At 38.4% G+C, this 17,299-nt stretch overlaps 1 protein-coding gene across 1 annotated transcript in view; it reads left to right on the top strand.

Annotated features, from left to right (window-relative positions):
* The window catches only part of LOC124794967 (protein slit-like), an 807,859-nt gene extending 793,828 nt beyond the window's left edge, over nucleotides 1-14,031 (top strand). The window contains 5 exon segments of the mRNA XM_047258696.1: nucleotides 24-231; nucleotides 324-558; nucleotides 5,526-5,749; nucleotides 5,827-6,126; nucleotides 12,520-14,031. Of these exon segments, the coding sequence (XP_047114652.1) occupies nucleotides 24-231; nucleotides 324-558; nucleotides 5,526-5,749; nucleotides 5,827-6,126; nucleotides 12,520-12,746 (1,194 nt within the window). The 3' untranslated portion in view covers nucleotides 12,747-14,031.
* Nucleotides 14,032-17,299: the final 3,268 nt, after the last annotated feature.

Raw genomic sequence — 17,299 nt, 5'->3', positions numbered from 1 at the left:
ATTCTTACTTTTCTTTAATACAGAATGGTGGAGTATGTGTTGATGGAGTTAATGATTACACGTGCAAATGTCCAGGAGACTTCACAGGGAAATTCTGTGAAGTTGCTCCAATGGTTGCAATGATGTATCCAAAAACTTCACCATGTCAACACCATGACTGCAAAAATGGGATCTGCTTCCAACCAATGGACTCCAATGATTATGTATGCCGATGTGCACCTGGTTATACAGGTACAGTAAATAAAGACATGAGGATTGCACCAGCTGCTTTCGTAATGAAAATTGCAAGCAGTGATATAATGAACATTTTCCTATGCTTTCAGGGAAAAGATGTGAATACTTGACAAGTCTGAGTTTTGTGCACAATAATTCTTTTGTGGAGCTTGAGCCTCTCCGGACCAAACCAGAAGCAAATGTAACAATAGTATTTTCTACAGAACAAGAAAATGGCATTCTTTTGTATGATGGACAATCAGAACATCTGGCAGTAGAGCTGTTTAATGGAAGAATAAGAGTGAGCTATGATGTTGGAAACTACCCTGTGTCTACAATGTATAGGTGAGGTACAGTTCCACTAAATTATTGTCATAGCCTAGTAAATAACTGTGCAAAAGAATACAAATGTAAACTTTCACACTGCAGAGAGACTAGAGAGAAACATCCAGTGGTATATATGATTTCATAGTTTTCCTCCCACTTGTATAAAGTCTTCTTATCTATATAATTAAATACAATAACTGTAAACACAACTCGTCCTTGTAGCGATTCTGTGCTAATGCAGGTATATGCTCAAAATTCTAGCAACATTTTCTGTATGGGAATCTCAAATTGTTTGAGCATAAGGCTTATGATTACATGACATATGGAAGTTTGGATCAATCCTGCATGCATGCTCAGGTAGCCAAAGAGGTTAAGGTGACAGCTTGTATTGTTGTTGTTGTGGTCTTTAGTCCAGACACTGGTTTTATGCAGCTCTCCATGCTACTGTATCCTGTGCAAGCTTCTTCATCTCCCAGTACCTACTGCAACTTACATCCTTCTGAATCTGTTTAGTGTATTCATCTCTTGGTCTCCCTCTATGATTTTTACCCTCCAATACCAAATTGGTGATCCCTTGATGCCTCAGAATATGTCCTACCAATTGATCCCTTCTTCTAGTCAAGTTGTGCCACAAACTTCTCTTTTCCCCAACTCCTCATTAGTGGTCTACCCATCTAATCTTCAGCATTCTTCTGTAGCACCACATTTCGAAAGCTTCTATTCTCTTCTTGTCTAAGCTATTTGTCATCCACGTTTCACTTCCATACATGGCTACACTGCATACAAATACTTTCAGAAACAACTTCCTGACACTTAAATCTATACTCGATGTTAGCAAATTTCTCTTCTTCAGAAACGCTTTCTTTGCCATTGCCACTCTACATTTTATATCTTCTCTACTTCGACCATCATCAGTTATTTTGCTCCCCAAATAGCAAAACTCCTTTACTACTTTAAGAGTCTCATTTCCTAATCTAATTCCCGCAGCATCACCCGACTTAAATCGACTTCATTCCATTATCCTCGTTTTGCTTTTGTTGATGTTCATCTTATATCCTCCTTTCAAGACACTATCCATTCCGTTCAACTGCTCTTCCAAGTCCTTTGCTGTCTCTGACAGAATTACAATGTCATCCGCGAACCTCAAAGTTTTTATTTCTACTCCATGGATTTTAATACCTACTCTGAACTTTTCTTTTGTTTCCTTCACTGCTTGCTCAATATACAGATTGAATAGCATCGGGGAGAGGCTACAACCCTGTCTCACTCCCTTCCCAATCACTGCTTCCCTTTCGTGCCACTCAACTCTTATAACTGCCATTTGGTTTCGATACAAATTGTAAATAGCCTTTCGCTCTCTGTATTTTACCCCTGCCACCTTCAGAATTTGAAAGAGAGTATTCCAGTCAACATTGTCAAAAGCTTTCTCTAAGTCTACAAATGCTAGAAACGTAGGTTTGCCTTTCCTTAATCTAGCTTCTAAGATAAGTCGTAGGGTCAGTATTGCCTCATGTGTTCCAACATTTCTACGGAATCCAAAGTGATCTTCGCCTAGGTCGGCTTCTACTAGTTGTTCCATTCATCTGTAAAGAATTCGCGTTAGTATTTTGCAGCCGTGACTTATTAAACTGATAGTTCGGGAATTTTCACACCTGTCAACACCTGCTATCTTTGGGATTGGAATTATTATATTCTTCTTGAAGTCTGAGGGTATTTGGCTGTCTCATACATCTTGCTCACCAGATGGTAGAGTTTTGTCAGGACTGGCTCTCCCAAGGCCATCAGTAGTTCTAATGGAATTTTGTCTACTCCCGGGGCCTTGTTTCGACTCAGATCTTTCAGTGCCCTGTCAAACTCTTCACGCAGTATCATATCTCCCATTTCATCTTCATCTACATCCTCTTCCATTTCCATAATATTGTCCTCAAGTACATCACCCTTGTATAGACCCTCTATATACTCCTTCCACCTTTATGCTTTCCCTTCTTTGCTTAGAACTGGGTTTCCATCTGAGCTCTTAATATTCATACAAGTGGTCCTCTTTTCTCCGAAGGTCTCTTTAATTTTCCTGTAGGCAGTATCTATCTTACCCCTAGTGAGATAAGCCTCTACATCCTTACATTTATCCTCTAGTCATTCCTGCTTAGCCATTTTGCACTTCCTGTCGATCTCATTTTTGAGACGTTTGTATTCTTTTTCGCCTGCTTCATTTACTGCATTTTTATATTTTCTCCTTTCATCAATTAAATTCAATATTTCTTCTGTTACCCAAGGATTTCTGCTAGCCCTTGTCTTTTTACCTACTTGATCCTCTGCTGCCTTCACTACCTCATCCCTCAAAGCTACCCATTCTTCTTCCACTGTATTTCTTTCCCCCATTCCTGCCATTTGTTCCCTTATGCTCTCCCTGAAACTCTGTACAACCTCTGGTTTAGTCAGTTTATCCATGTCCCATCTCCTTAAATTCCCACCTTTTTGCAGTTTCTTCAGTTTTAATCTACAGTTCATAACCAATAGATTGTGGTCAGAGTCCACATCTGCCCCTGGAAATGTCTTAAAATTTAAAACCTGGTTCCTAAATCTCTGTCTTACCATTATATAATCTATCTCAAATCTGTCAGTATCTCCAGGCTTCTTCCATGTATACAACCTTCTTTTATGATTCTTGAACCAAGTGTTAGCTATGATTAAGTTGTGCTCTGTGCAAAATTCTACCAGGCAGCTTCCTCTTTCATTTCTTAGCCCCAATCCATATTCATCTACTACGTTTCCTTCTCTCCCTTTTCCTACTACCGAATTCCAGTCACCCATGACTATTAAATTTTCGTCTCCCTTCACTATCTGAATAATTTCTTTTATTTCGTCATACATTTATTCAATTTCTTCGTCATCTGCAGAGCTAGTTGGCATATAAACTTGTACAACTGTGGTAGGCGTGGGCTTTGTGTTATCTTGGCCACAATGATGCGTTCACTATGCAGTTTGTAGTAGCTTACCCGCATTCCTATTTTCCTATTCATTATTAAACCTACTCCTGCATTACACCTATTTGACTTTGTATTTATAACCCTGTAGTCACCTGACCAGAAGTCTTGTTCCTCCTGCCACCAAACTTCACTAATTCCCACTATATCTATCCATTTCTCTTTTTAAATTTTCTAACCTACCTGCCCGATTAAGGGATCTGACATTCCATGCTCCGAACCGTAGAACGCCAGTTTTGTTTCTCCTGGTAACGACGTCCTCCTGAGTAGTCCCCGCCCGGAGATCCGAATGGGGGACTATTTTACCTCCAGAATATTTTACCCAAGAGGATGCCATCATCATTAACCATACAGTAAAGCTGCATGCCCTCAGGAAAAATCATGGCTGTAGTTTCCCCTTGCTTTCAACCGTTCGCAGTACCAGCACAGCGAGGCTGTTTCGGTTATTGTTACAAGGCCAGATGAGTCAATCATCCAGACTGTTGCCCCTGCAACTACTGAAAAGGCTGCTGCCCCTCTTCAGGAACCACGCGTTTGTCTGGCCTCTCAATAGATACCCCTCCGTTGTGGTTGCACCTATGGTACGGCTATCTGTATCGCTGAGGCACGCAAGCCTCCCCACCTACGGCAAGGTCCATGGTTCATGCTGAGTATCCTCATTGAACTTAGATGTGACAATAACATTAAACATGTTACTTTACATAATCCTGTCACATCAAGGAAATAAGTATACATATGTGTATCTTAATATTTTCAATCAATTAACGAACAGACCTATGACAAAGGCAATTCAAGATTCTTCCACTTTTCGCAATGTAAAAGACACACAATGATGTATTTAAAGTGATTTGTCACCATCCTCTTCTCCCTGTTTTTTGTCAATACCAAGTACGGGGGATTGAGGCACCATATTCTCTCATGTGGTAGCAATGAAATGACAGTTAACTTCCAGCCATAAGTCATGATTTAATTCATTCAGTATGCACTATTCAAAAGATAATTATCATGATTCTCTTCAGGTACATCCCCACAATATACTAAACAGATAAAAGATAGCCATTTACCCTCATTGTAATAACAGGTTCACCAGCATTATGTAAGTCTTGTGGAACACATTTACTGACATTCAGTGTTTTTAAAAATGCCATAACTCTTTTTACCACCCCTCAGAACAATTTTTACTTTTTTGCACTTTTGATGTAATATTTACTGCATCTCACCTATCTCCTAAAGCTGTTCATTAAATAAAAATTTCTGCCTACAGGTAAATTTCCTTCAGTCTACTTTTTTAAATTTCTTTTCAACCATTATACAAATGACTTTTTAATAAAAAGTTTTGAACAAGAAAACTGCTTTAAGTGTTCTGTGATTATAAGCAGTACATCGAATTACTTTCACTCAGGTACACAGAAAAGTTGTGCAATTTGTTCTAATGATCAGTGCAATAATAAAAAAAGATTATGACAAATATCAAACTTTACTAAACCTTGCAACAAGATGATACTATTACTCTGCAGATAATCCTAAATGATTTTGTCAGTGAAGTTTGCAGAACTAGCCTGCATTCTTATACAAATATAAAAGTTTTTGCATCTCATGAGATGATAAAAATTCTTCACAACCTTAAATGCCTTGCTTATCTTGCTGTTTATTTGCTTATTTGCTATTACAGTTTTACAGAGGTTAAATATTTTAACATCTCTTTTGTTAAAAATCTGGCCCTTAGAGCTGCCACTCATGCTTATTATTTTTTAAAATGATCTTTCTGCCTTCATTCCCACATAAATTTACAATGAATAAAAGTTTTGTTAAAAGAAATCATAACATTCTGATATGCTAGTTTCATGATTCTTCCATAGTTTGGAAAGTATTGTGTCAGTCAGTTCTACCAGAGACATGCAGCAAAACAATTTTTATGGCCATTCTCTGTCTCATGAATTATTTATAACAGTGCTCTGCAAACAGTAATGATGACCTGTACACCACAATATTTTCTTTCAGCTTTGAAATGGTATCTGATGGTAAATACCACACAGCTGAACTGCTTGCTATCAAGAAAAATTTTACATTAAGAGTAGACAGAGGCCTTGCTCGTAGCATAATCAATGAAGGTGAACATGAATATTTGCGACTTACTTCACCTCTGTACATTGGAGGAATTCCTCCAGAACCTGGTGAAGAAGCTTTTACACATTGGCATCTCCGCAATCTGACAAGTTTCAATGGTAAGTTCTCTTACACTAATGTCTCTGGGTCGAACAACTTTAAAAATCAGAAAAATAGATGAAATTGTTATTTCCAGGTTGCATGAGAGAACTCTGGATAAACCATAAGCCAGTTGACTTTGTTAATGCTGCTCGTCAGCAGAAAGTAAATCCTGGTTGCTCTTTGATGCAAGAAGAGCCAGTTGAGGATAGGGGTCTAGCTGATGACGACGATGATGAAGAGAGTGAGGAAGATGAAGTGGATGCCTGCCTGAATAATCAATGTCGTAGAGGTAGCAAATGTATTCCAAAGAAGAATGGCGAGTATACATGTCGTTGTCGACCAGGTTGGGGTGGTCGTTACTGTGAACAAGGTGAGCTGCCTCAAGCTGTTACTGGTGAGTGGAAGAGATTAACACAAATTAACAATCTGAGCACTAGTAATTATTGCATGATTTTGACATGATGGAGTAATGATGAAAGTAATGCAGCCCTGAAGGTAAGTTGTAACGTGTGTGTGTGTGTGTGTGTGTGTGTGCGCGCGCTTTTTACCAAAGTAATTACTGATAACTCAGAATATTTTGATAACTGTTACACCCAAATTCTCCATCGAGAAAAGGTGAAAAATTGTGTGCAATTAAAAAAAGAGAGAACTGCTTCTGGCAGTAACAACAAAGACACAAAACTTCATAACAAGATGGAGAGATGACTCTGTATCTGGTAATATCCTTCAGATCCCCAACATATTCTCCCGCTGACATTTGACTCACAATCTCATGAAAAATGTGACAACTGTACAAGACAGACACAATGTAATATTAAGACCCTGAAAAGCTTCTTCATCTGCTTTATCACTTGCCAAGTTCTTGTCATTTCACGAATGATCTGGTGTCTAATTGAATGAAGCTTCCTTCACTGCATTTGTTATGAAGATGGGTGCCTTGGACACTAAGTACCATTTTACGAATGATCTGCACAGCACCAATCAACACAGACCAGTGTGGGAGTTCCCATTTTCAATCACATTTTATCTACTGCAGCAATGTCATAGTTCATGAAGTTATGCAGAAAACATGCTAAATTTATTGGAGAACAGTACACTGTCAACAAGAGTAAGGGGAATAACTGAAAAATTAATGGAGAGCACATACTTGAAATCAGCATAGTTTTGAAATCATAATGACAAATTAAAATGCATGTCTCCAACTAACAAATCAGAGAAAGCAAATTAGGTGTAATAAAATAACAAAAAAATTCCAGTAATTTAATACCAAAGTATTTAATCTCTTAGTGGACCTCACTATATGAACCAATTTTTAACACTTATCTGGCTTACAATCAATAAACAATGTGAGAAAGTCTCCCAAATATTCTCCACATTTCTCACAGATATGACAGCACAACTACAAGTTCTTGGCCTGCCAAGAGATGACATCTACATCAAGAACTCCGTTTCTTCCTGCATTGACTCCAGAACTGATTATGGTTCTCAGCCAAGTGTAGACTTGAATAGGCTTCAAAGGTCCTGTGACAAGCTAGGTTGCAACTTCCTATACTTTCACCAAAGAGTTCAGAACTAAAGAGCCCCCTGAATGGCTCAGGAGTGTACTACACTTAACAGGCTCCTACCAACGTAGCAGATTGTATGTGGGGTGCACACAAGGGTTTTTAAATTAGACAACTCTGCATCCAGTCCAGATAATAATAACTGTACAGGAACACTGAATTATTGGTGTACGATCCACAGATATGCCCCTCCCCCCCCCCCCCCGCCCCCCCCCCCCACACACACACACACAGATGAGACAATTAAATTCCTAGTGATCAATTGGCAATATATTTTTTGCCTGTGTTTTAAGTGTTCCTAAACTGCAATGCAGCTCTCTTGGGAAGCAGAAAGCTGGCTAAAAACTGACACTGACAGAGGTGAGATTTTTGCAGTACACAAAAGTGTACATTGAGAGGGTAGAGAACAGGAAATGGGTGTGGTGTATTTGTAACACTAAGAATGAAATTCAAATTTACCAAGATACAAATTCAATCTGCATGTGAGATTTTTTTAGCAAGGCTCACTGGTAATTATTTGTATTAACCTATAATTGGCTCTTTCTATTAACCACCAGACTCACCTCCAGGTACAACCGAAAGCTTTGGGCAACTTAGGTACTAGCAGACTGAAGTTTCCCCTGATCATACTGTCATTACTGGAGGAGAATTTAATCTTCAAACAATCAACTGAGATAATTAGTTTTATAAGTGGTAGTCTTGACAAGAGAGCCTACAGAATGTCGGAAGAGCAAACCAAAGACTGCAATTCATTGGCAGAACACTTAGAAGGTGCAACAGATCTGATAAAGAGACTGCTTACACTACACTTGTCTGCCCTATTCTGGAGTATTGCTGTGCGGTGTGAAATCCTTATCAGGTGGGACTGACGGGTGATATTGAAAAAGTTCAAAGAAGGGGGCTCATTTTGATTATCATGAAATAGGAGAGATAGTGCCACAGACATGATACGTGAATTGGAGTGGCAATCACTAAAACAAAGGCGTTTTTCGTTGCGACAGTATCTTCTCATGAAATTTCAATCACTAGTTTTCTCCTCATGGAACAATTGGTGGTGGGAGAGGGCCTGCAAGATATACACTCTGTAAAGAAACTTCTAAAGAGCTGCAACTACAGCATAATAGTTGTGAAGAAAAATATATGTCAAGTGAGATATTTTTGGTTGTTAACAATTACTATAGCAGAAACTTATTGAAAGATCCCTAACAGAACCCAAAGAAATTTTACTCATATGTAAAAACTGTCAGTTAGTGCTCACTTATGAATTACGTGGGCACTGAAATTGGAGGTACCACAGCAAAAGCAAAAAGATGAACTCAATTTTCAAATGTTCCTTTACAAAGCAAAATCCAGGTGTGCTGTGCCAGTTTAATTCTCACGTTACTGCACAGGGGAGTGATTTAAATACTAGTACCAGTGGCATAAAGAAACTGCTGAAATCGCTAAAACTGAACAAGGCCCCAGCACATGATGGAATCTCTATCAGATACTATACATAATTTACAGCTGGATAGCCCTTCTTTAACCATAAATATGTATTATAAATAAAAAAAAAGTGTCAAGTAGCCGGAAGAATGCCTGGGTCATGCCTGTCTACAAAGAAGATTACTTACAAAACATTTAAGAGATTCATCCTAGAATATTGTTGAAGTAAGACTAACGGGATACTGAATATACACAGAAATGGGCAACTTAAATGGTCACAGCTTTGCTAGACTCATAGCAGGGTGCAACAGAAATGCTGAAAATCCTAAGCTGGCACAATTATTGTGTGACAACCTACTTATAAATATTCAAAAAACGACAACTAAGCGCACGTTACAGAATCCTACTTGTCACTGCCTTAGGGAGAGGCATTTAAGCAGTCATTCTTCAAATGGTTCAAATGGCTCTGAGCACTAAGGGACTTAACTTCTGAGGTCATCAGTCCCCTAGAACTTAGAACTACTTAAACCTAACTAACCTAAGGACATCACACACATCCATGCCCAAGGCAGGATTCGAACCTGCGACCATAGCGGTCGCGCGATTCCAGACCGAAGCGCCTAGAACTGCTCGGCCACTCTGGCCAGCAGTCATTCTTCCGCCGCACTATACGAAAAGAACAGGAAGAAATTTTAATGTGTGGTACAATCAGAAGTACCCTAAGCCATATATTTCACAGTGGTTTGCTGAGTATTAATGTATATATTGTATAAATAAGGCTTCAATTTCTTCTGCAAAATAAGTTTTGTTGTATGTTAATTATGCTGTGCAGTTTTTTATTCAAATGTATAAATTGGAAAACTGTGCTGTCATAATCCTTTTGTTTTTGATTGTTCAGCACCAGCAGAATTCGTTTTTCTCTTAGCAATGGGAGTCATTCCCGACTGTTCAATAGGTACATTAAGTGACTGGACAACATCTCAATTAGTTATCAGATCTGTATCACTGTAGAATAATGTTTCTGACTGAGAATGATTACGTTCGGCATTTTTGTCACTTAGGGACTGTGCATTTTTTTAAATAGTAATTTCCTTCCAACATATATCACAGATTCTTAAACCACTGACAGTTTGTGGGTACAGTTCAGGCATCCCAGATGTGATGTTTCTGAGCTTTCTGCTGTCTCGAAAAAAGTGATTTGTTTTCTGTAACACATTGCAACTCTATATTCTCAGTTTGTCTGCTTCCATCTTGAGGGGGGAAAAAAACATTCAAACACACGAAATGTTAAGGTACAAAATCACTTGTTTACAATTAGCCAGTAAGTATAACATTTTCATGATTGATTTTAGGTCACTTTATAGTTTCCAATAACATCTTGTTTTACTGAAGCACTACACATTTGACCTAAACAATAAGTAATCTTTAATACCAGTTCAGAAGTAATTAACTTATTACACACAGCCAACTCAGAATACGTTCACTCAGGAAGGGCTCCACTCGCTCTATGACAGTGAGTATACAGTCGAATTATTAGAAATAGAGCTTCTGTCTTCATTTTTTTTTACTAATGAAGAAATTACCATCCCAAATTTATATTTTGGCCTGATTTACAACACTACTTGTTGCTCATGGAATAAATTTGGAAATTTTAAAATATGTATTTTCTGAAAAAATTAAACTTCTAAATTTGTTCCAAAAAGAATTTTCTTATATGAACTTTTATATTATTGTATGTCCGCCCCAACAGCTGAGTGGTCAGCACAGTGGTCTGTCACACCAAGAGGCCCGGGTTCAATTCGGAGATTTTCCCTGTTCAGGGACTGGGTGTTGTGTTGTCCTCCTTATCATTTCATCATCAGTGGAAGGCAACGGGAAACCACCACTGGAATCACTTCCATAAAAGCTCATGAGGTGGACCTCTCTGACGAGGCTTCCGCCATGACAGGACCTGCTGTAAGGCAGAACGCACAAAGGGTGTGAAAAATGCTGTACAATGGTATTCGCCATAGGTCTTTAGCTCAGTTAGGAAAACTTCTATAGCAGTTCTAAAAACTGCTGTTCACTGTTTTTACTCCTTTATGATAACTTTACAGCTCTGTAATTCAGAAACAAGTTTCCATATCTGAGTAACATTTCCTAATTCTCGAAGTCTAAACCAACAGTACATCTGAAACAAATTTCAAGAAAATCTGAGATGGCGAGGTTTCGGCCATGAGCTGATTTCACATGGAATAATCCCTATTCAGATACTCTCAATTTCAGTTAATACTTCTGGACTGAGAGGCTGTGGTAGATATATAAAATTCCTCCCTAATGTTTTGTCTCCAACTGTAGAAGAAATCTTTGGAGGTAAAATAGCAATTGCAACAAGGGGTCAAGGAGCCCTTTAATTTATAGAGCTTTATGATTTTGGGGGCACTTCACCCCTTGTTCCCACAGTCAGAGACGAAACACTAGTTAATAGTTATAAAGTACACACCAATCAGCACTGTGAACTGACTCATTCCATCACCAAATAGGTCACATTATCTCACAAAACCTGACAAATACATTTTATACCATGAATAATGTGGAGGTCACTTAAACAGTGAAACTTGAGCCTCCACCATCATGTGACAGCAAGGAAAGTTGAATGGATAGCTGAAGTGGTCAAGGTGACTGCTCGTGATAAGTGGGAAACCAAGGTTTGAGTCCCCACTCAGCACAAACATTCATATGTCACTATTGGATCTGTACCTAATAGAGCTGATGTCATGGAATTTACACTCCTATTAGCCACGGTTCGTACTTTTAACTTCTAATGCTCCTCCCGTCCTTCATCATTTCTGCGTTTGTTCCTTTTGTTCAGCCATATATGCTAGTATAATGAGAGAGAGAGAGAGAGAGAGAGAGAGAGAGAGAGAGAGAGAGAGATGGGAGTTCAAATTGCAAAGCAAAGAATCATGTCTACTTTCAACATTCCTGTCTGCCTCTCAGCACTTTATTTTTTAAGGTGAGTGGTGGTTTCGTTGCTTACATTTCATTCAGAACTTTACATTATTAAATCATTGTAAACTGCATGATTACACAGAAAGTTACTACAGGCTTGAAATAATACATAATGTTTTACTGTGTGCCGTCCCAAGTCCCTTCTTTGCTTTTACACCCGAAACTTCCGCAATGTAAATTTACTTCTTAAAAATACAGGCAAGGTGGATGTGCACATTTATTCATTTAATAATGTGGCAGACATCATTTAACATTCTACATGATGTTTCTGAATTATATAACACTACTTCTGTAAGTACCAATTTGCAGAAGAAGTGCTTTGCACTTTTCATTGCTTCAGTAAAGGAAGTAAGATTGGCGTTAACTGTCCCATCAACTATATTCTTTATTATGTGCTTGCTGTTCTAATTTATATCAATACTCCATTTTGAATGCATGAAGCACGCTTTAAATAATGGTTAACACTTGCTTTTCATTAAAATACCATCTTTATGGTGTCTGCTTCACTTCATGTTCTAGTATACTGGACATACCTGAATAGGTAATTGATAATGACAGGCAAATTACTTGAAATTTGGTGCTCGGTTTTCAGGAAACATTTGAGTGATGCACTGCTTGTCAGCGCAAAGGAAAACAAAATGTGTCTTCACATATGTTTTCATATTTGATAAGATTTTGTACAAGTATATTTGTGCCATTGCACTGAAGTATTCAGGCAATTTTCCCATGTTTCTGGATATAGTTCTTATGTTAAAAAACAGAATTTACAATAAGAAGCTAATAAATTTATCCTTATCCACAACTTCCAGCTCCAACCTGTCGGAAAGAGCAAACTCGAGAGTATTACACCGAGAATGGCTGCAGGTCACGCAAGCCTGTGAAACTTGCCAAATGTGAGGGCACTTGCGGCTACAATTGCTGTCGTGCAAGGAAAACAAAGCGGCGCAAAGTTCGCCTAATATGCAACGATGGAACACGCTATACAACGGATGTTGATATTGTGCGAAAGTGCGCCTGCACAAGGAAGTGCTACTGACTATCCGGCCCCTCCTACACTCAACATGTAGCCCTGCCTGCGCAACACGACACAGTCGACTCTACCACACAACGGTCATTCACCTCTCATCCTGAGGAAAGTTATACTATGTGCATCATCAAAATTGCTATTTTCTATTTTGTAAATATTTCCATCTTCAGTGCACTATTTATTATTATTTCATGGTCTCTCTGTATTTGTTTATTTCTATTGCTCCCATAATGCCTACAAATACTTTCCTTACTGATGCAACCTCATCTAAAGACAATGAATTTGAACTTTTTGTGTGGTCATAATAGGACTAAGTTGTTTTATTTATATTTTGTGTCGTCTGCTTGCGTATGGATGGAGATAGGAGGGGCCTCGAAATCGAGATGAGCTGACAGCTTAATCAGAAGATGTGGCTCAGTGCATAGTTTCTCCCCTGTTTAATAAAATACTGTATATACAACAAACATTTTCTGCAGGATTTCATGAAATCACAAATCATTAAACCCAAAATGGACTTTGTATGTACCTGTCATTTTGCAGTGCCCGTGCAGCATTTTATTTTATTATTTGTGTTACACTGAATCTGTAACATGTACATTAGGGTATTGGAAGATGAAACTCGTCGTGTTGTGCATATTAGTTTCTTTGTTTAGTGTTTTCAAATGAAAGACTTGTATTTATGTAAAGAATGACCTGTACAATTTAACCTACAGCTTTCAATTTGCTGTCATGTTACCACACAAATGTGTAATACAGACATAACAGATTCACACGGATGATAGTTTTAATACATGTGATTATATTTATTATGACACAGTTCATTTTTATGTAAATAAATGAAGCTTATTAGACATTAGAAAATACTTTCTATATGGACACTGGCTGCTGATAGATTATCATCAGTGAAAGAGCTTGTGCTTATTGTTAATTATCATGTATACAGTATTTGATGTCCTAATTTAAAAATAGTGAGCTGTAATATTTTTTGTTTGATTGCTATATTTCTCTGAAATGGAGGATAAGCTTTCCATTATACTGTATAATGTTTCATGAGAACTACCATGTACTGCATTTTACACTGACATCTTGACTGCTGGTAATGTTCAACACTGGAGGTTTGTAATTACCGAGTGTTCTTGCTAACATGTAATACATATTACCAACTAGTGTCTGAATCTCTTTTGACCAAACTGTTGTAGAAAACAAGAATTGTATAATTTTTAAATATACCTCCTAAGACTTCCTGTACACCAAATATGTTTAAAGTGTTGTAAATAAAAGTCACAACTAATAATTTCTCTTCTTATGAGTCTCTATACTAAACAGATAGTGTTAACTTTGAATAATGAGGCTGTCCATGAATTACACTGCAGTATAGGTAAGGGGAATATGTAGCCTTCTAAAACGATAAAACAGGGCAAGAAGAAAGCGAGGCATAATTAGGTATGGCATCACAGAAGCTTCATATAATATTAAATTTTATTTACGTCCCCTTGTTTCAAATAGCAATTGTGTCTAAAAAATTGTTTCTCAGAATTATTAAGGCCAGGGAAAGGAGGTATCTCATTGAGGCCTATCTGTGAAACAGTGGACACAGTATTATCCCAGGCTCACTAGAAACAACTTGTACAACATGCATGCTAAAGTGATTCATTTCTCGTATTTCAGTAGGCATAGTGTTTTCGGATATGATGCATTTTGTAGCGAGCAAGCGTGTAATGCAGCTGCTAATACTGGATATTTCAGAAAGAATGGTCAACAGTTGTAATCTGGTAGCTACGCAATCAATCAGTAAAGAAAAACTGGTACTGTATAAATGGCCAAGAACTAGAGTTTAAGATGACTGCCGTTTTCTGCATTGTGAATGTGTTCTGTGTCGGTGACAAGTGTTTGTAATGCTTAGTTTCTGAAACACACATTATTATGTGAAATTTCCATCTTAAATGGTTACAGCATTGTCTTTTACCTAACTTTCAGGACTATCATGAATATTTCGATACTCTGGGGAGAGGGAGGGGGGGGGGGGGGGGGGGCGGACAGTGTGAGTTAATTTATGGACAGACCCAAACTGGTTTCTACAACATTTCATAGGACTTCTTCAAAAATTAAGCTGCTTGTGACAACATATTTCCCAAATGTTATAGCGTGCATAAAAATATTTATAAAAATATATATACTGCTCCAAATGTAAGGATTTCACTTAACAGGGGCACAGAAAATTCTGCTCATCAAAGTTCTCAGCGATGGTCAGACATACGATTCCTTTTGGCACTCAAGAACAAGAGTTCTTCCTTTTTGGTTTCCAGCTCTGATCATTAATATTTCAGTGGGAGCTGAAATGCAATGTTATGAAAAACCTATTTTTCAGAAACTGATCATTCTGTTCCATTCTACCTCATCCATAAGGCAATATTGTACTCCTTGATGTCAATTACACACTCTGGCACTTGCTGTCCGGCTCTCAATTTGATGACTGTGGGTTAGGTGTAACACTGAGAACGCAAATATAGAACAAACTCCATGGGTGTGTGTGTGTGTCTTTTCTTTTCCCCCCATTTTGTCTTTTTGTCTCTATTAGCACCCACCACACACTCCCCCCCTCCCTCCCCCTCTCTGTTTCTCACCATTTATTTTTTCAGTTTTTAATGGCACTGTTTATTTTTTCCTTGCTCATCTTTATTTCTCATTTTGTCCAGAGAATGGACTGAAGTGGAACAGTGCTTACCAATTCACTGTCTTTAATCTCCTACTTTTTCTAATGCCGCACCCTTCATTTTTGTTTCTCCTGGTCCTCACAGCAGGTGGGTTCATCTCACTGTGGGCTCTGGACAACTTGCCCCCTTCTTTCTAAGCTTCCCCTCTTTAATCCCTGAAGAAGAAAAGCTAGGATTAGATTTTTTAAAGTGTCTATAGTAGTACAGTAATTATTCATCCTGAAAGTAAGTGATTGCCAGTTACCATTTACTTTGAAATTGTACAGACTTGAAAGGTGAGTCAGGGAGAGACAGCATCAAATCACTAACACTATTTTTGGCAGCCTTATATTTTTGGCAGCCTTAAAGGAACTTTCCAAGCTCTACACTGGAAATAAGAAGGAGAATATAAAATCTTTCTCCCTCACAGTTTAGGGACAAAGTCCGACTCAGCATAAAATTTTAAAAGTTGCAAAACACTTTTGGTATTGTCGTTTAAATTGGATGACAGATCCTCAGAAGTCTGAGAGGTTCCGTCATGTCAACAAATAAAATACAAGTAAAAGTATGATGTACACATGGGGTTTTGTGCAGGCATCCCATACTGATGCAAAAACTTGAATAAGGCAGCTGTCAGTCACAGGGTAATGAGCATTGGCTCTATTGGGCAACACACCACGGAAAAGTGAATTTTCTTGGTCTCAGTTTGTTGTTTGACACCTACGACCATTCATCTTCCCAATGACCCATGATTTCCCTTTTGTTAGCAAGCCATCAGAATTACGAGGATAGGACTGCCTACAGTAAGAATTTCCCACAGAAGTTGGTTGCTATGCCTATTATATCAATGCATCTATTTCTAACAATGCATAGGGTGGAGAACTTCATTTCCTTATTTTCAGAAATTCAGGAGAGTATTGTAGGTATCCCGCTCTTTTCTGTAAAGTACACTTCCTGTATTGACCAAAGAGTACTCAAGGAGTCTAAGGCAGGTGTAAAGTTTCTAGTACGCTCAAATATATTTTAGATAGTACAAAGTTCTGCATCATCTACACTACAGTGTTAATATTGTGAAAGGGAAAGTCGCTACTCACCATATGGCGGAGATGCTGAGTTGCAGATAGGCACAAATATAGCTTTAGGCCAGTAAAGCCTCTGTTAAAATTATGCTAGGCTCAAATTGTGATGTGTATAGTGCATGTGGTGCAGTGCGTGTTTTTGTAACTTCACAGCTTCAAATGCGGCCACACAAATTGTGACGCGACGCAACTGGGACACAACATGAGCATGCGCCAGGTCACGCAGCATTGTGGTTGTGGCACAGTTTCTCGCGCCACACGTTCGTGAGCATTGGGGGAAGGGTGAGGCAGGGAGTGGGAAGACAGTCCTGCCATATGCCCACGTCAGCATGGCGCATATGGGCAGCAGAAGTATTGCCAAGCCGAAAAATCAGCCTTATGGTACACTGAGTTTTATTGTTACTGAGTAGTGTTTCGTTTTTCACCGTTTAAGCGCTCCATATCTATTTGTTAGATCACAACAGTTATCAGTTACATATATCTGTATACTTTTTTGTTTTGTTTATTCTTTTGTCAAGAACAATGCACAGTTCAATAACTGGTCAGCCATTAGCCACTGGGATTGCATCTTCTGTCTCCACAATGTTTTCAGATTGCAGGAAGGGACAGATGATTCTTCGCGAAGGTAGTGAATAAGGAAGTGAGGAATATTATAAAATCATGTGATCTAGAAGCCGGGCAGGAAAGTAAAACAAGGTTATCTACTTGCTGCCTGTTATGCTGACTTATCTCTACGATCTGTTATAAAAAGTCGAAAAGGCGTTATTTCCACAGGTATGACCCCCCCTTT

Source organism: Schistocerca piceifrons, chromosome 4, assembly GCF_021461385.2.
Source record: "Schistocerca piceifrons isolate TAMUIC-IGC-003096 chromosome 4, iqSchPice1.1, whole genome shotgun sequence".
Classification (NCBI taxonomy): Eukaryota; Metazoa; Arthropoda; class Insecta; order Orthoptera; family Acrididae; genus Schistocerca; species Schistocerca piceifrons.
Note: the sequence above shows the minus strand (reverse complement) of the source record. Positions and strands in the feature narration are given on the sequence as shown.